This window comes from Phlebotomus papatasi, chromosome 3, assembly GCF_024763615.1.
Source record: "Phlebotomus papatasi isolate M1 chromosome 3, Ppap_2.1, whole genome shotgun sequence".
Taxonomy (NCBI): Eukaryota; Metazoa; Arthropoda; class Insecta; order Diptera; family Psychodidae; genus Phlebotomus; species Phlebotomus papatasi.
This window is the reverse complement of record NC_077224.1, coordinates 87,141,322-87,160,994: the sequence shown is the minus strand read 5'-3', so window position 1 is coordinate 87,160,994 and position 19,673 is coordinate 87,141,322. Positions and strand designations below refer to the sequence as shown.

At 34.6% G+C, this 19,673-nt stretch overlaps 2 protein-coding genes across 5 annotated transcripts; one reads left to right on the top strand and one right to left on the bottom strand.

Annotated features, from left to right (window-relative positions):
- Nucleotides 1–4,268: 4,268 nt before the first annotated feature.
- Nucleotides 4,269–11,633, top strand: LOC129806210 (serine-rich adhesin for platelets). 4 transcript variants are annotated; one of them, XM_055854625.1, is made up of 6 exons: nucleotides 4,269–4,742; nucleotides 4,819–4,879; nucleotides 5,020–5,208; nucleotides 8,153–8,873; nucleotides 8,945–9,679; nucleotides 11,395–11,633. In XM_055854625.1, exons 1-6 carry the CDS (start codon nucleotides 4,700–4,702, stop codon nucleotides 11,548–11,550), a joined length of 1,905 nt encoding a protein of 634 aa, XP_055710600.1. In that variant the 5' UTR covers nucleotides 4,269–4,699; the 3' UTR covers nucleotides 11,551–11,633. The 4 variants fall into 4 exon arrangements, with proteins under 4 accessions (XP_055710600.1, XP_055710601.1, XP_055710604.1 ...); XM_055854626.1 differs by having other exon boundaries at nucleotides 4,394–4,742; nucleotides 8,156–8,873; XM_055854629.1 differs by having other exon boundaries at nucleotides 4,567–4,742; nucleotides 4,819–4,870; nucleotides 8,156–8,873.
- A 2,298-nt stretch (nucleotides 11,634–13,931) lies between these two features.
- LOC129806209 (uncharacterized) lies at nucleotides 13,932–14,893 on the bottom strand. Its single transcript, XM_055854624.1, has 2 exons — nucleotides 14,780–14,893; nucleotides 13,932–14,692 (listed from the first exon to the last, which is right to left on the bottom strand). The coding sequence occupies exons 1-2, from the start codon at nucleotides 14,826–14,828 to the stop codon at nucleotides 14,016–14,018; spliced, it is 726 nt and encodes a 241-aa protein (XP_055710599.1). The 5' UTR covers nucleotides 14,829–14,893; the 3' UTR covers nucleotides 13,932–14,015.
- Between the last annotated feature and the right edge of the window lie 4,780 nt (nucleotides 14,894–19,673).

Below are 19,673 nucleotides of genomic sequence, written 5' to 3'. Positions count from 1 at the left end.
TTGATAATTGTTCAAGTTTCATGAAACATCGGTGAAACATTGGACGATGGAAAACTCCTGAAGGTAGGCAAATGTCGAAGATTTGGATTTTCTCAACAGATTTAGAGGTAAGAATTTTAAAATTTAGTTAGAAATTCCTCATTAAAATACCATTAAATATGGTTTTTGGTTAATGAGCATTTGGGTAGAAGTTTTAGGATTATTGGGACAGTAGTTAAGAAAAAAGGCAGTGGATCAACACTAATCCTTAATTTAGAATATTTCTGAGAAGTAAGGACTGATAAAGCAATCGCATTAATTATATGGCAGTAGCAAGTTTACACACATGAGTGAAGTTATACTTTTTTGGAGGATAGCCATCAATCAACAATATCCAGTCACAATATCGACAGATATCACAACTCAAAAAATGTATTACTCAAAAAAAAAATGTTAAGTTTTGTGGCAGGAAAAACAGAATTTTCGGGGAGTACTACTTTAGAATGTTAAGATGAGAAAAAAATCAAGTAAAGGAACATCATTCAGCTAGAGAGACCTACAGTATATATGTATAATCGAAAACCACTTACGAACATCGGTTAAAATATTTAAGAAATAGCGATTTGGAAGAAGAGGGCAAAAGGACCAAAAGAAATTGTTAGAGCCGATCTGCAAGCATTATTGAATAAAGATGATCAGATTGGTTCTTCGTGACATTAACTATGACTCGGAAAGGTATTTTCAAGCATTTATATGCATACGATAAAATAAAAATATAGGAAAATCAATGCTACATGACTTTATGTGAAGACTTCACATTAAACATGTTAAACAAGTAAAACTACAACATTTTATCCAGATTAGACTTTCTAACCAATGGAATATTGATAGGCACCCAAATATTCTTACCATTTTCTTTCAAAATGGGCTTGTTTTTGTAACAGTAGGGACCTGTGTTCCTTCAGCAACTACCTATCTTTCAATTTATGAAGCAGACATCATTGGGTCACTATCAAAGATACTTACAATGCTGTTATCGACTCTCTGAGTCGAAACCCCAGGTCTGCAAGTAGCGTTTTTCAGACGTACCTCATTACTATAATATTTGAATATTTTATGCATAACCTTTCGTGATTATCTATAAAATTTGGCAATTAACAACGCAGATTCATTCCGACAGTATCTCTGGACGATTTTCCACCTTTTAACTCCGTCTAACATGCCATTTTAACCTAATTTATGAATTATCAAAAAATAGACTATTTTTTTATATTTATCATCACTTTTATACACAAGTATTTACTATAGGCAACTCTAGAAATGTCCAAACCCACAATTGGTCTCTCAAATGACATAAACTCAAAATATAGCCGGTTTATTTTTAGCTAGCTGCGTGTTTTTGACCATTTTGAGTAACTTTTCAAATAAGGCAACAAACTTTTGATTTTTCAAAAATGACCAACTTTTGGAAAACAATAATTTTTTATATGAAATAAAATTAAATAATTTTTCCGAAATACATAAATAAGATCTACGGATTACAGGCAACTAATTTGCGAAGAGAAAAAATAAAAAAGTAATTTTTTCTATCGTTTTTTGCACCAGTTTCTCGAACAGACATGAGGCAACAAACTTTTGACACCTACTGTACATATTCACATTTCTACACCCTTCGACGCTTCCGGGGCTTCCGGGACATCACACCTTATAACACTCGCTTGCTCCTCGCGAGAGCGCTTCTTCTTCCTTTCTTTAATTACGGAGCAGAACTCTTCTTTTCGGCGGATAGTGACACTATTCGTCGTCTGACAGTTTCTTTCAATAATTGTGTCAGGTATATCTGTGGCTTAAATCGCCGGGACCATATCACTCCCCACAGAAATGTATTTATTATTTGGGTATCCTCAGTACCTGGCGAGTCTTCTGGTTAGGGGGGGGGGGGCTCGGCCAGGGTTCGGGGACTCATAGTGCTTAAGGTCAGAAGTGACTGTCTTTACCGGTCATTATTTGTAAAGGGCGAAGTTATCTTTAACTCCGTTCCAAGTGATCTGCGTAGGTCTGCAGATGGCATCCGACACTTTTTTCAGGCTGAATCTTAAGAGAACACTTATTGGATTTTTTTTTCTTATTTAATTTTCAATTACCTTTCCTATACTATTGTAAATCGTTCTTTTATTTTTCTTTCTCTTTTTTTGTTGGTGTTTTTTAATTTGTTTTTCTTTTTTCTGTTTTTCTTTTTTTCAATTGTAAGAGCGATGAACCCTAATTTTGTGATTGAATAAATATTACTATTACTATTCCTTGATGGTACGTGTAAAACCCATTTCTCCTTAATCGATAATACCATCAGCTGATCGATATTACATGCAAATACACTTCGAAAGGTTTTCGTGTTTTAAACCACTTCAAAATAAATATATCAAGAATGTGAATGGTCGATCTTGTAGAGGACACCTGCAAGATTGACTATAACAAGTTTCCATTTCAAAAATACGAATATATATATGGTTTTTTGTCTGTTAATCTTAATCATTTCTATAACTGATCGATAATACCCCCGTCTATCCTAACAAAGTCCTTCATTGATTCTATGTCTAACAACTATGCGATAACAAGAAGGGTACATTGAACAGTTCTATATTTTCTTTAATTATGAGGTTATGTCAGATCTAACCTTAAATTCCAAGGTAGGTTTTGAAAAGCAAAAACTCTAAAATTTTAATAGGAAATATGTTCTTTTTATTATTTAATTATTTTTGAAAATCAAAACAGTAAGTTAGGATGACCTTTTATTGAATACGGATCAAAATCTTAAGCCAATTAATTTATTAGAAGTTTGCTTATTAATTTAATACTTTAAAGTTCGACAAAACAACGCTTATTATTAAGAAAATTTAAGGTTATGTTACACATAACCTCTGGGACGGTCATATTTTTAATAGCAAAATCTAAAATAAAGCAATTTATAGTAATCTCTAACGGTTTTATTATTGGATGACAAAATGGAATCAACTTCTAATCACTTGAACTTCTTACCTACTCTGAAAAAAATGTTTTGTCAAATTAACAAGACAAGTTTGTAAAAAGGATGTTCTTCCATACAGAATTTGGAAAAGTTTTGTCAAATCGGCGGCCAACTAGATCTTGTTAAAAGTTTGTCAAAAGGGTGTTTTTCCATATAAAATGCAAGAAAAAGTTTTGTCAAATTGGCAAATAGCATCCTTTTGACAAAATTTCAACAAAATCTATTTGTTCGTTTAACAAGACATTTTTTTAGAGTACCACAGACTTCTTTAAATTTTCTATAAACAATAAACGATAGTGATAGTAATAAGGGATTTGTGGAAGTAATTTTGGAGTTTTATGAAGATATCATTCTTGTAAAACTCTTTTGGCTAAATAGAAATCACCGATATCAACCAAAAAAGTAAAGAAGAAGTCAAGTAAAAGAAATCTAGTGGATAAAGACAGCGACTTGGGATTCTTAGAGAATCCTATTGAATCTAAAAAGAATTTAGGGGGAAGTGGGGCACCTTTATAATTGGGCTTTTTCACCTATTTTTTTTTAATAAAATTGAGCCTTATCATGATATAATTTAGCTGCGCGAACAGATTGAGAAACTAAATTACATTATGATATAGCTCAGTTTCACTTAAACATAGGAAAAAAATCCCAATTTCACAGATGCCCCACATTCAAAGGTGCCCCACTTTCAAAGGTGCCCCACTTCCCCCTACATGACTCTTAAAAATTTTCGGGTTCAGATAATGTCTTCAAAAAGATTGTTTTTATTTTTGGATATGTATTGCATAGAAATTGCCCTGATCGTCATATTATCCACACATAAATGTCCTTGAACCATTCCTTCTAGTAGTTTTTCAAGGTCAAATGTTAAATAGCTATAAAAGACCATATTTATCATTTAAGTGAATAATGTATAGGCTAATTTAAAAGGTCTTGGAAACTGGCATAAGCCCAAATTTTGAACCAAACTTGAACTTGTGAACACGACGCTTTATACCTTCAATTCTAAATTCTTTTGAATCATTCCTAAAAATTATGTTGCTTAAATAGCCATTGAAAATGATTTCGTGAGTATCTAAAAACTACAATCAATCTTAAAGCTGATTTTCGAGGGGCAAAAAAGCTTCTTGGGGTCAAAGAAGCAAGTTCACTTGTGTCTCAACACTTCCACTTAATTTTTTTTGTGTCTATTAATCTCAAACGATCACAATAATTAAGTAATTCTGAGAAGAAGCCCAGGAAGTTAAGAATTGTTCTTTTGCCCAGACATCAATATAAATATTTTCCCAAAAGATGCTCTATATTTCTTTTTTAAACTGTTTTTCTTTCGCGCTCAATTGAAAATCTGCTCGTGTTGAGATGATAATGAGGAGCTTCTTCGATCGATGGAGTTGCCCATTAATGGCTCCATTGGGTTCACTATCAAGCTACAGTCTGTCCATGTACGAAATAGCTTTATTTTTATTGATAAATGGGTCAAGGATCATCATTCTCCGGCCATTTTATCACTCAATTCTCTGTGCCAATCGCCATGGGATGAAAAATTTGCTATAAAATCAAATACACTTCAGTCTCTTCCAGGATTTCACAGTGTTCAGTTGTTGGGGATCTTCTTGGGAAAAGCATATACAGTGTCCAGTAGGAAAAAGTGTTAGCAAAGTGACTTAAAATAAGTGGATAAGAAAAAGGAATAAAATGCGAGTGTTTCTTTTGTTGGTGGTTCTCTGTGTTTTTCACGGTAAAAAGAGTCCTTTTGCTAATAAAAGTGTCTTTCCTGCGATTTTCTAACAATTTTTCTCACTTCCTAAACACAGAGATTTGTGCCCGGCCGGAAATCTCATGGACAGGAAGTCCCTTGGACAATAAGTATGGCCAGTAAGCATAAATGGCAATTTATGACTTACTTTTATTTTCCAAATTCGACGTTTTCTGCGAATTAATTGGCTTTTAGAGTTTCGAAATAGTTGACGGTTATTTAACCACCTTCTACAGCAAATTCCTCTCCCTTTTTCCAGCCACTTTGATCAGCATCAGGAGAGCGTAGCAGCTGCCCGGAAGGGAGCTGTAGATCGATTCAGTCAGCTGGGAGTCAGTGGCTCTTACGTCCAGGATGTCGGTAGTGGATCCTCATTCTCTCGTTCATCGAATTATGGAAGCTCAAGTTCATCTTCGAACTTTGGAAGCTCATCCTCGTCCCTTGGAAGGTTAGTTAGAATTCCTTCTTCTTCTTCTCTTTATTAAACGGGACGTCATCCATTGGATGGTTTCCCGTTAGAATTCCTTCACTGAGAGAAATCCGAAAACGTTAAAATAACATTCCGGAAATGTTAATTTTACCCTGTAGTATTGATCCGAAAACGGTGTAAATATTACACTTTTTAGGTGTTTTGATTTTACCCTTAAAAGGCGTAAAATTAACATTAAAAAATGTTGATATATTTTTACACCCAAAAAAGTGTTAAAGTTATGACGAAAAAAAGTTAATCGCAGCCTCTTTTTTTTTCTCAGTGTTCAAATCAGACACTCAAACTAATTAATCCCGAATAATGCCATTTTTCGTGAATATAGTGAATTTTTGGTGAGTGCGCCTTAAAAAAAGATTCTGAATACGAATGAGAATTGTCATATGACAATCTTTCATCGAAATAAAACCGAAAGCTATCAAAAAATCGATGCAACCGAGGCGTTTGATTCTGCCTTCCTCAAGTTAACGATTTTGCATAATACAAAGTTATTAGGGTTACAATTTAACTTGGATTATTCTCAGTAATTCATTCTCATGATAATTCTAACGAGTGTACAGAATCGGGCTTCATGAGTATTGCAAAAGCTTATTTTTCCATATACTTATCATAAAGAAAAAGTGAATTAGTGATTTTTTTAAAGAATCTAATGGCATCTACACTAGAGAAATTTATGTCCATATTGAAGAGATTTCCCTACACAACCCTACGGAATTTGCTTCAATATGTACATAAATTTCTTTAGTGTGTAGACCCCATAAAAGTGAATATAATAATGAATGCATTACAAAGTATATCAATTGTTAACTAGCTCTTTTAGTCTTTTAGCGAACCATAAACGCCGTTAAAAAACCGTTGAAACTTAAAGGAAGAATATGGTGAATTTCACGTTATTATTTCTTCAAATTAGCATTTTTATTGCATTACTTTTAGTAAATTCACTAGAACATAAAAGATTTCGTGAATATAAATTAATTTCACAAGAAATAAGCAATTGTCATTGATCATAATTTTAACGATCACTTTTCGACATATTAAAAATTGCTGTTGATACGGTAATCGATTAACGGTGTGTTTTTCGGTTTACTGAAAGATTGAAAATATTAACGTAAAGTGGTCTTAAGGGATACGACTTAAGCCGAAAAACGGACTAAAGTATTTAAAGTCAAAATAATGATTTGACTAAATACCCATCAGTTTACTACTAAGTCGTTTCTTAGCTTAAGTCGAGAGATGGATTAGTCAGAAACTGATCGAAACATAATGGCTCTGTTCAGTAATAATCTTTCGAAGAGACAAAGTTACTCCAAAGCCAAGTCAAAACTATTCGAAAATCAACGGGAAGCCTAAATTACTTAATTTGTTTTAATCTACTTTATTTCAATTTCTAATCTATTTTATTGTATTTATTCTGATTTTATATTTACAATGTCAAAAGTTCGTAATAATCACGTCATAATTCAATCGTTGCTTTTCTCTTTTTTTTTTGTAAATTTTCCATAAATCTCTTACACTTATTTTTTTAGGGGGGGGGGGTCGTCGAAGACTGGAAGTCGTTATTTCTTATCGTTTGGTCTCTAGCCGAGTCACAAGTTGAAAAAAAGCGGAGTAACTGCTCTCTCTCTCTCTTTGAATTCGAGTAGTAAAAGAGTAAGAGTTAAAAATTATGATAAAGATTTGGCTGTCAATCAAGTTCTGCCTTAAAATAGTGTCTTTGCTTATCTCTCCTCTGATGCTTATGCTAAAAGATAGATCAATATTATAATTCTTATGTTTTAACAAAGTTTTGGAACTCTGGGGTTTCCAGAAACGACATGTCACGTTGTTTGTTCATATTTTCGGTTTTCTGTCTATTTATCTTGAGGTCAATCGGTAAGAGATATCGATTTTCGGTCTTCGGTAAACACCCCCATAAGTGAACTTTATCTCCAGACGTTTTTTGTTTAATTTATTTAAGGTAAAGTGCCCTCGAGTCGACCGGTTCCTCGACTCGACCGGTGGGTCAATATTTGAATGTTTGATGGTGAATTTGTATAAAATTTTCACTGATTCGTATTTATTTATAAAATAACTGACCTATTAATGTTAGATCATACGACAAATATTAGTGCAAATATAAATAAATTGAATAAATAACTCTACCGGTCGAATTGAGGAACCGATCGACTTTGAGGGCACTTTACCTTACTCACTTTTTTACATTATTGTGAGTAAAACGAAGGTATTAAGCATGAATACACCTAGTAATTCCAGCAGCGATTTCGTTCAAAATTTTTCACTTCGTGATGATTAAGAATTCAACGTTCAATCTGTTTGAACCCTAACTTACAAATTGTGAAAGCTCTATTGCGACAATCAGCTCTAATCAGTATCTTGTCCGTCTTGTCGGTTGGAGTTTTTTTGCAACAAAGTCCAATAAATGAAACGCAAAAAATGCTATAAGAGCGCCCCAAGAGATAGCTTTAGGAAGTGAATAGTGTAAATCATTTTTTAATTTTGAGATAGTGGGTTTTTTTGCAGAAGCTGTGTGTAAAGCAAGTGGGATGATAATTATGAAATTTTGTCAAATAATTCATTCAAAGTGATCTCACACTGAAGTTAATGACCCGAATTTTTGTGGAATTCGATTAAGGGTGAAGTGTTTTTCTGATATTGCTAGAAATTTCTCAACATGAAAGATTTCTCTGGGTTTATTTTTTGATAAGACGAATTATGAAACAATTTTTAATAGAATTGAATATAATAGAGATTTTCAAGACCTTTCATTTGAGCCCAAATTAAAAAAAAATTAAAGAGTATTAGCGGTATTATCAAAAGACAAAGTTGTTTTTTTTCACAAAAAAGTGAAACAAATCAAAATGGCGACTTTTAATGGCGCGAAATTCAAATCAACTGCTTTTTCCAGCAGTGGTTTCTCCTCCACTGGCGATGCCGAACTTGTGGGAGGTTACACTGGAGTTGGTGTTGTGAGCTACCCAAGTCTTAGTTCAGGAGGTTCCAGTTCACAATTCTCTTCGAGCTCTCATCAGGAAAGTCGTTCAGCTGCAGCTCCTGTCCATGTCTATACCCCCTCTTCGAGCTCTTCTAGCTCCAGATACTCAAGTTCCAGCCAGAGAGAGAGTGTCCAGCAGGCCCAGCCTGTTGTAGTGCCTGTTTCCGGAGGTTCAGAACGCTATTCCAGTCACTCAGAGCGGGTATCTGAAGTAAAGGCTGTTCCTCAGCCTGTGATCCTACCGTCTTCAGGTGGTTCAGAGCGTTACTCCAGCCATTCTGAAAGGATTTCCGAGGTTAAGGCTGTCCCGCAGCCAGTGATCTTGCCAGTTTCTGGTGGATCTGAACGCTATACCAGTCACTCTGAGAGGATATCCGAGGTGAGTGCAGCTCCAGCACCAGTAATTCTGCCCGTTTCTGGGGGCTCTGAACGCTACTCAAGTCGATCTGAGAGGATTCAAGAGGTAAAGTCCGTGCCACAGCCTATTATTCTGCCCAGTTCTGGCTCTGAGCGCTACTCAAGCCGTTCGGAACGCATTCAAGAGGTAAAGTCTGTGCCACAGCCTATAATACTACCCTCAAGTTCAGGATCTGAAAGGTATTCTAGTCACTCTGAGAGGATTTCGTCAGTTCAGGTAAATGTCCTTTACGGGAACCATTTAATTTTGCTTGAAGCAGGAAGTTGAATGTATTCTTCTTCATTTAGGCTCAGCCAGTGGTTACGGTTTATCCGTCTGGTGGATCAGAACGCTATTCCAGTCATCAGGAGAGGATTTCCCAAACCCAGGCTGCTCCAGTTGTTCCTATTGTCTACCCCACGGGTGGAAGTTCCCGGTTTTCCAGTCATTCTGAGCGCATGTCTTCATCCAATCTCGCTGCAGCTCCCATTGTCCCCATTATCCCATCCTCTAGCTCTAGGTTCTCAGCTCAGTCTGAATCTCTGAGCCATGGTACCAGCCATCCCACATATTACCCTGTTTACCAACCTAGCGGAGGTTCTTCTTCCAAATACTCTCGCCAAGAGAGCTTCCAACGCTCCGGAAACAGCTACGTTCCCGTTCCCATTGTCCCAGAAGCTTCCTCGAAGTTTGTCTCCGAACAGAGCGCCTCATCTTCCTCCTCCAGCGGTGGCGGTGGTGCCATTGTCTATCCTACCTATCCTTACTACAGCCTCGATGGAAATCGCATCAGTTCCCGGTTCGGAGGATCCTCCATCTACGATAGCCACTCTAACCTGGGTCACTACATGAGCGAATCCGAACGCCTGGCTCGTCTTCAATCACAATCCGTAGGAACCGGAGCCACACTCTCAGGAAGCTCAACATTCGAGGGAGATGCCTATCATGACAATCTCCTGGGAGTTACTGCTGGATCTCTTGGAGGCGGATCTACTCGGTCAAAGTCATGGGAGAGCAGCTCAAAATGGCAGTCAGGAACTCAGGTAAATCTCACAATTTTGCTACCTGTTGTTTTCCTGGGAATGTTACTCGGTTTCCTGACTCTTTTGAAGAGGAACCTATTAGGAGCTCAAATGGATAACAATCCTTGTAGGAGATTCTGAGATTCTGTGGAGTGTTAAAGATTGCTGAAGATGTTTCTAGTCTATAGGTGGGGTATTCAGATCTTCCGGTGTTCGCCAGGGGCAGCTTTTTCTCAATTAAAACTCGAAATTTTACTCCAAAGCTTTCGACCCTTGGTATGGGTCCCATAGGAAGCTTTCGATCCATGCCTATACTGAGAGAAATCCGAAAAAGTTAAAATAACCTTCCGGAAATGTTAATTTTACCCTGCAGTATTGATCCAAAATCGGTGTAAATATTACCCTTTTTAGGTTATTGGGGGTTAAAATTAACCCTTTTTCATGTTAATTTTACATTTAAAAAGGTGTCAAATTAACATTAAAAAATGTTGATATATTTTTACACCAAAAAAGTGTTAAAATTATGAGGAAAAAAAGTTAATCGCACCCTCTTTTTTCTCACTGTAGTCTATAGGTGGGATATTTGACGGATTATATTGGATTCAGATCTTCCGGTGTTCGTCAGGCGCAGCTTTTTTCTCAATTAAAAACTCTAAATTTTACTCCAAAGCTTTCGACCCTTAGTATAGGTCCCATAGGAAGCTTTCGATCCATACCAACACTGAGAGAAATCCGAAAAAGTTAAAATAACATTCCGGAAATGTTAATTTTACCCTGTAGTATTGATCCAAAATCGGTGTAAATATTACCCTTTTTAGGTGTATTGGAGCTTAAAGTTACCATTTTTCATGTTAACCCATTCCTTACCATTGTATTATACATCATACGCAAATTGAGTGATTTTAGATGATTTATTCCAGGGAAATTAATATTCAAATTTATGTCGGGAATGGATTTTTAGTTACTTTAGTCCTTCAATTACTTGGAAAAAATAGCCCGACAGAGATGGGAGTACATTCGACATCCCGTCGAATTTGTTAAAATTGGCCTCTTTCCTCTTTCCTGATTTGAATTCTGGTTGCCAATTCGTGTTCTTGGATAGTTACTCTATCTAAATCAAGAGAGTTAATAATGAATTAATGTACAGAATTTAAATTCAGTGACCGTTAAGACGCGTGTTTGAGGGCGGCTCCCCGCGCCCCCATAATAGATGTTTTTTTTTTTAATTATCTATTAATCTGTAGGAAACTAATCCCAAAATACGAACATTCTATCTCAAGTATTTCTAGTACATTGACTGAATGGGTTAATTTTACCCTTAAAAAGGTGTAAAATTAACATTAAAAAATGTTGATATATTTTTACACTTAAAAAGTGTTAAAGTTATGAGGAAAAGAAGTTAATCGCACCCTCTTTTTTACTCAGTGAAGGGTAGAAAGCTACCCCTGACAAACACCGGAAGATCTGAACCCAATGTTTCTAGTATTTCTAGTCATTTTGAAATTCGAATTTTAAAATTTCCATTTATAATAAATCTGTAGAATTATTTTTCTTTAAAGATCTCCATCATTACTTCAATTTTAAGATCGGGAAGCTCATACTTCTTTTGAAGTTCTTCAGTTAAAGCTTTTATAACACTTCACAAGTCAGGAAAATAAAACAAATTATAAAAAGAAACTCTTTCTAGGACTTATTAATCCTGAGGAATAATTAAGAAAAAATACTTCTTTTATCAGTATGACGCCTCTGGAAAGCCAAAGACTTACGGACTCCTCTCTACGGCCGAATCTGAACATCACAATGTCGATGGAAAGTCCACTGGCTTCAAAGCTGCCACGACAACTGTTGAGGATGATGGAAAAGTCAGCACCTACAGCATCCACACGCCCTAAGAAACATCCAAGAGGAATTCGGGAAATCCAGAAATATTCCCTCAAGAAATACTTCCTCTAATAAATTGCTGTCTTTTTTTAAATGGGCTGTTTTCTTTTGCGAAGATAAATTAAATATAAAGTTTCTAAAATCCGGAGATTTCTCAAAACTCTGGATCCTCAAAGTCCCTTGGTCCCAAAAATCCCTGGATTTCGCTAATCTTGGACGGAATTCCGGAATGAGATTGCTGCTTAAGAATCGGTCAAGAGTAGAACTTTGGACAAAGGAAACACGGATTTTCACTTGGACTTATCCTCCTTTATTACTACACAAACGACGTTCCGGAATTCCGGAATTCCGGAATTTCGCGATCCTGCGTATTGGAAACCCTAATTAAATCTCTTTCAAATTTATATTCTAATAGCTCCAACACATCTTTTAGACCAGGGAAATTTCATTAAATCAAAATTCAAATCACTTTCTTCTCAAACATTTTGAATATGTGTATCTCACTCTTTCGCATTCCAAATTCGATTAAGCCAAATTGAATTTGTTGTGATGTTTAAAATAAGAAGAAGAGTACGAAAGAGTGAGATAAACATATGCAGTAGTTTACAGAAAGATAGGGATGCAAATTTCGACTTTAAGAAAGTTTCCTCATCTTAATGCCTTCGGCACAACTTTTAGCTCGGCGTAATTTCATGAAATCAAAATTCGCAACCCTTTTCTTCTCAAAAGATTTGTATAAGTCTATTCCACTCTTTCGATATCAAAATTGGACTGAACTAAATTTAATTTGGTGTGATTTTCAAAAGAAAAAGAACAGCACGAAAGAAAGGGATGTGAATTTTGACTTTATGAAATTTTCCTGATCTAAAGGGTGTGCCAGAGCCATAAAGGTGTGTCGGAGTCATAATTGAAAATTTTAATTCAAGTTGCTTTGCGCCCGTAATGTAGGCAAATTGGTTTTTCCTTTTTTTAATACTTGCCTGAACAATATTTACGATTCTACTAAACCAATTTAAATTTATCTCTAAGAAAAAGTTAAAAATCTTTGAATAGTGGATAATTCTCTAGAACTACCAACGTTTGCTGAAGCAACACCAGAGGCGCTGTGGCCTTAAACATTGAGAGAGAGAAAGGTGAGTGCTACAGGAACCACAGGAATATGGCAAAAAACAAATGGTCAGTAAAAAGTCAAAAGTGGTCAGCAAAAAATTAAATTTGATCAGCAAATAATTCGAAATAATCAGTAAAAATTTTCAATTTTGTCAGTAAAAAGTAAAATTTTGTCAGTAAAAAGTTAAATTTGGTCAGTAAAAAATTAAAACTGAGCAGCAAAAAAATTAAAAAAAGCATTGAAAAATTAAAAATGAGCAGTAAAAAGTGAAAATTAATCAGCAAAAAATTAAAAATTGTCTATAAAAAGAAAATATGGTCAGTAAAAAATTAAAACTGAGAAGCAAAAAAATTAAAAAAGCATTGAAAAATTAAAAATGAGCAGTAAAAAATAAAAAGTGATCAGCAAAAAATTTAAAAAATGGTCTATAAAAAGAAAATATGGTCAGTAAAAAATTAAAACTGAGCAGCAAAAAAATTAAAAAAGCATTGAAAAATTAAAAATGAGCAGTAAAAAAAATAAAAAGTGATCAGCAAAAAATTAAAAATGATCAGTAGAAATATTCATATTGATCACTGAAAAATTAAAAAGTGGTCAGTAAAAAATTAAAAAGGAGCAGTAAAAAATAAAAATTGGTCAATAAAAAATTAAAAGTGAACAGTAAAAAATTAAAAGTGGTCAGTAAAAAATTAAAAACGAGCAGTAAAAAATGAAAATTGGTCAGCAAAAAATAAAATACGAGCAGTAAAAAATAAAAAGTGGTCAGCAAAAAATTAGAAATGAGCAGTAAGAAATAAAAATTGGTCAGCAGAAAACTAAAATTGAACAGTAAAAAAATTAAATATGGTCAGTGAAAAATTAAACTGATCAAATTCAATATTTTTACTGCTCATTTTTAATTTTTTACTGATCACTTTTTATTTTTTACTGACCACTTTTTTGTTTTTTACTGATCAATTTTTACTTTTTACTGATAATGTTTCATTTTTTTACTCACACTTTTAATTTTTTACTGACAGCTTTTAGTAAAGTACTGCTCTTTTTTAAATTTTTTACTGATCTTTTTAAACTTTTTACTTCCCTTTTTATTTTTTCTTGACCTTTTTTTATTTTTTGCTGATCATTTCGTATTTTTTGCTGACCAAATTTGACTTTTTACTGCTCGTTTATTCAATGCCCGGGAATATTACAAAGACCAATGATCCTTGTAAAAATGCAACTAAACTTCCTGGTCACTTTGTGGTCCATTTGCTAATAAATACAATACACAAAATAAAAGAATTTTTAAAAATTGTAGGTGGTTTTTTATCAAAATGTGCGTACAAATTTTTCCAGGGACTGTAAAACTAAAAAGTCAATGGAATTTTAGTGAACTTTAAATCCTCCATCGAGTTTGTCATCCACCGAATCCTCCTTGGGCACGTAGTAGATGTTCCTGAAGGGAGGCTGCTCCTCTGCACTTCGGCTGCCAAAACTCACATCGCTTTCGTAGGAATCGCAATGGCAGGGTTTATACAAAGGCTTCACGGCTACTTTTTCACTCTGGCCAATCATGTAGGGTACATAGGGCTTCATCCTGCCGTGGAATTGCCGATGACGGGGAGGTCCAATTGGCAGGAAGCTCCTCTCCGTTGTCCAGAATCCCTCGAAGTTATTAGGCATGAACAGTGGTTTCCAATCTCTGTCGCCTCTTCCCGGGTATTTGGGCTCCGGTGGGGCATCTGAGTCCCTTCCTTTAAAGACTGGCACAGTATCATCTTCATTTGTTCCACTGGATTCATTCTCCGTGCTCTTGGTCTCATTCCCCGTGCCATTTGAATTTTTGGCGGGAATTTCAAAGGTGATATCCGTACGAATCCCAATGGTTTTCTCACTCTTCATGTGACTTCCACTGCCCTCGTCAGATGCTTGATCACTGCCCCTCTTGAGTTTGGATGTATCCACAATCACATGAACACCATAGAATTTCCGGGACTTCTCCTCAGAGTCCTCAATGGATTCCGAAGCAAAGTCCAATTTGGGTGAGACACTCGCGAGAAGAACTGCAAAATTTAAATATTTGCTCTCAATTTCCAGGGCAATTAAATCAGATGATATTGTGACCATGAAATATGGAATAATTAGCTCACCTGATTCAATGCAGACCGACAGAATCACGAGAAGTAGCGTAAGTCTCATTGTTGCACATTTACACACTTCCGATCGCACTAAAGTTCTGGGAGACACTGAAACTGAGAAGAATCTGATTTGCTGCTGACACATTCTTCTAAGATTCACATCGATCTTGACTGTGATTCCTTCGAATCGACTAATTGAATATGAAGCGCAAGGTGAGAACAGGTTTTCAGGAAGATGTACACCATCAGTAAACCCTTTTTAAAACCAGAGTCAGGGTAAATTGGGTTAATTTGGAACCTTTTTAAATTTGAAATTTTCAGATTTCTTTACTGTTACAGATAGGGTAAATTAAGCTAATTCAAAACCTGCTTCAAATGGAAATTTTTCGCTACTCCAAATGGAAACGTCACTGTTTTCATGATAAATACAGTACTAAATTGCTATATTTATATATTCTCTATACCTAAAGCTGTCTATACACTAGGAGAAAATTTCATCAATATTTGCAATCTTCTTCTTCTTCTCTTCTTTAAAGTTTTTGTAGGGGCCGGACGTCTTTTGACATCCACACAGCCCAATATTTGCAATCAATATTTAATATTGATGAAAATTGCCTACACATTAGCAAAACATATGGACATAAATTTGGATTATTGAAGAAAATTTGTCTAATGTGGAGGCAATTTCTTCAATATTTGTTTCAATATGGATGACTTCTCTTCCATATTGTCTTTCAATATTGTTTACCCCTACACATTGAGACAAATATCATCAATATTATTCTTCCATAATATTATTGAAGTGGAATATGGAAGAAATGGTCGATATCAAGTTCATTAGATATTTTCATCAAAATATTTTTTTTCTTTTTCACGCAAATTCGAACATTTTGTGTTGCAGAATATTCGACAAATGTTATTTGTCGATTTTGGTGCAAGTTCAAAAAGAAAAAAGTGTGTTTCAGGGAATGTAACTTCCTAGTGGAATTCACCCTAGTTTTGGTGAAAGTTTTTGTTCAGATGTAAATTGGGAGTAATTTGTGCATCTGGACATGGATTGAGGCTTCTGAGACAAAGCAGATCGCAATCCCAGCATCCAGCTGGAGAACAGATCAAGGTAAGGAATTGAATTGGGATGCAAGTGAGACATTCTATTGCATTAGCAGATCCCGTGAGTTTTTTAGTTGGAACACAATCCGTGGATCTCTTCAATATAAAATATCAAGGAATAGATAAGGCGCTAGATCTTCTCAAGCAAAGACACTGGGAGCCACAGTTGAAGTGACACAATATTGGCAAAAAGAAAGAGATTTTGTTAATTCTATTGATTTTTTTAATTAAAAAATTATAAATAAAAAGTATTCACAATTTTATACTATATACATTAATTTTTTGTTTCTATATCTGAGATTTTTCTGTACCTCTGGAGCGGAGTCGAATCCATAACCTGTCTGCAACTCCCTTCTGTGAATCTCTGGAAGAGCTGCTGAGTATATCCATGAACATTTGGGCAGCAGAAGCACTTACAAGTCAGAACAGTCCCTGCTTGTGAATATCTGTAATCCAACAGCCGGATATGAGGGTCCCTCAACTTCTAAATGAAGAGTACTAGCTTATAACGAGCCCTCTTTGCCATTTCCAGATTCTTAAACTCCATCATTTCCTCGTAGAATGTTTATTGGAAGTGGAACTAAAGCCATCCGGATGTATTTAAACCACCAGCTGTTGGATCCTGCATCCCACTGGCACTTTCTACAGTGTTATCAGGGGCAACTTCGCAGTCTTTGCATCATCAGGGTGATCAAGGATAACTTCTCAGCCGAGGCTGGACTCACAGCAGCCACATGTCCGTCAGCTGCCTTATCAGGGAAAAACTTCGCGGTTTTTTCATCATCAGGGCGATGTGGGCTAACGTCTCAGCCGACACTGGACTCGCAGCATCCACCCGTCCGGCTCCGGCAGCTGCTGTCAGATTGTTACCCTGTTCGGTTTTCAGCACTTCAATACCTCCATCGAGGAAACTGAGTATATGTAGCTAGCAAATCCCTCAGTCAGCGATTCAAACTGTTGTATCACTGCTCTAGAACGACACATCGCACTGATGCTTTTCACTCTTCTGGATTACAGTATTCTTCTGCTTCTGTACACTTTTCAGAAAACTATTTAGAACAAAGTTTGAGGTTATGTTTCAATGTTTTGAAGTTCTGAAAAACCGTATTGTCGCCCGGATATATGTCGGATCATTTTAGAAATTGGAAAGTGATGTACAGGAGGGATTACTACCAATAATTTAAAAAAAAAAACGAGTGAAAACTTCTTGTAACACTTGGTTGAATTCCACTACGAACAATATCTCTACAAAACACCTTCACATCGCACTTTAGGAAAATTTTCCACTAATATTCACTAAACACTATCTCAATGAACTTCTATAAACACTTTTCATGCTTTTCCAGCAACCAAATAATAAATTTTCACGAAAAATAATCTCAACCCGCTAGGAGACTCGAGAAATGACACAAAGTGTCAATATTGAAGCGCATTAGTTCCTGTGTGGAGGCATTTTCTTCAATAATTCTCTTCAATAATTGAAGCTTTTTATCAATAGTATTATTGAAGGGCCACTCATCCATATTTTTCCTAATGTATAGACAACTTAAGTTTCATTATTTAGTTAATTTTGCTCCAAATAAAGTGAAAATCCATTCATATTCACGAATTTTAATTTGTTAATTTCTCAGAAAAATTAAAAGCGTATCTTTTCACCATTGAATTTTTCATAGTGTGGGTCCGTGGTGCAATTGGTAAGAGCGTTCGCCTCTTGGGCGGTGTGACCCCTGACTCGACTGTCACAGTTGTGAGTTCGAGTCCCGCCCGGTGCAAAAGATTGAAGCGTCTGAATGGACATTTTTCACGAAACATTGTAATCTGAATAATGTACAAAATGGCCATAAAAGCCCGGTACATCGAAATAAATAATAAATAATAAATAAATTTTTCATAAATCGACCATGTTTTCCAATGAAAAAAAAAACAATGAGGTGACTGTTATTTATTCGTTTTGTTTAACTTTTAATGTCACATTTCTGTCTAATTTTAGTTAAATTAAGTGCTAATCTTTATTGTTAACGATACGTAATGTTTTCAAATGAAACAATAATCTATTTCGTGAACAAAAAGGGTTTTTCTGAAATGTCTGCAAATGCTTCAATAGGAAACCCCGGAAATATGATTTTTTTTTGGACAGATTTTCTTCCTTGGAGAGTCAAGGAGCAAATTTATGTAATTGTCTTCAGAAAAAATATGAACTTAATGTGTTGAATCTTCTGTCAAAGTTAAAGCGTCTGAAAATGGTTTTGAATTATGATATTTACCCTAGTTATAGAGAAAACGAATACCACGAGCAAGAACAAGCCTAATCCGAAACCACGATTCAAGAGTACTTCTTCATGGTTGTTTCTTTGGCTATCTAAGAGAATTAGAAAATCTCAAAATTCCAAATTAGAAAAGATTCCAAATTACCCTATATCACACTACTAGAAGATGCTACTTTGGATAATTGTGCATGAACTACACCGAAAAAAAGGAGATGCGATTAACTTTTCTCCCTCGTAACTTTAACACTTTTTAGGTGTAAAAATATATCAACATTTTTTAATGTTATTTTTACACCTTTTTAAATGTAAAATTAACATGAAAAAAGGTAACTGAAAAAAAAATTAACATGAAAAAAATGTCAAAGTGTATGACTCTAAATTACATTATAAGACTCAGTTCCATTAAAAAAAACAAGAGAAAAGACTCCTATTTCTCAGATGCCGCAGTTCAAATGTGCCCCAGTTAAAAAGTACCCCAATTCTCCTAATTTGTTTTTAGAGTTCTTTCAAAGTAAAACCATATTCATTTGTGTAAGATTTCTTTATTTGTGATTATTTAAAAAATCCACATAAGAGACTAGATTTTATATTTACTATAATTTGTAAAATTACAAAAACTTAAGCAGCATCTTTCTTAATATCATCTAAAATTACATTAAGCAAAAAAAATGAAATGGTAATCAATTATTTATTAATTTCAGAACAGAAACTCATTCATTCGGCGGGATAAAATACAATAATTGCACTCTTTTTTTTCCTTTTTTTTAAATATCAAGTGATTATACGACTAAATCAATATTTCTTTATGTGGAAAGTTTATTTTAAACAATCTTACAAAGAAAATAACAATTTTGAAAAGAAAAACCTTGACCCCCTGCAACCAAATAAACTTAGACAATAAATTTTTTGATAAGATTTTCTTAAAAACTAGGTAAAATCTCATAATCACGCAGAGTTTTGTCAAACATGAATCTATAATAGGAATGTGAATGTGACTCAAATTTGTACTTGGACTTATTACTAATATTGCACTAATAAAAGCTCAATTGAGGACTACGAACAATAAAATTTGAAGCAATGATATGCTTCCTTGTATACAATTTATTAAAGATTACAATAATGACTATTTTTAATGGTTAAGGTGAGACTATTTTGGGCGAATCATTACATGTAAGTAGATATACGATTTTAGTGTTAAAAATACTAGAATCAAAATATTTACAGCAAAAAATTTTTAGGTGAATGTATAATTTAATAATAAAGAACTATAGTGTCGATTTTGAAAAGAATCTTTTGTTCTAGTGAAAGAGCAAATGAGAAAAGATTATATTTAATCTGCACTTAATTTAAAATTTATCGAAAGAACTAATTTTGAAGAAAAAAAAGAGAACAAAGAGAAAAGAAGAGAAATTGAAGAATGAACATGTGCAAAATGTTTGAGAAAGAAAGGAATATGAATTTTGACTTCATGAAATTTTCCTGATCTAAAAGACGTGCCTGAATTATTAGTAATAATTTCTTTGCTACAC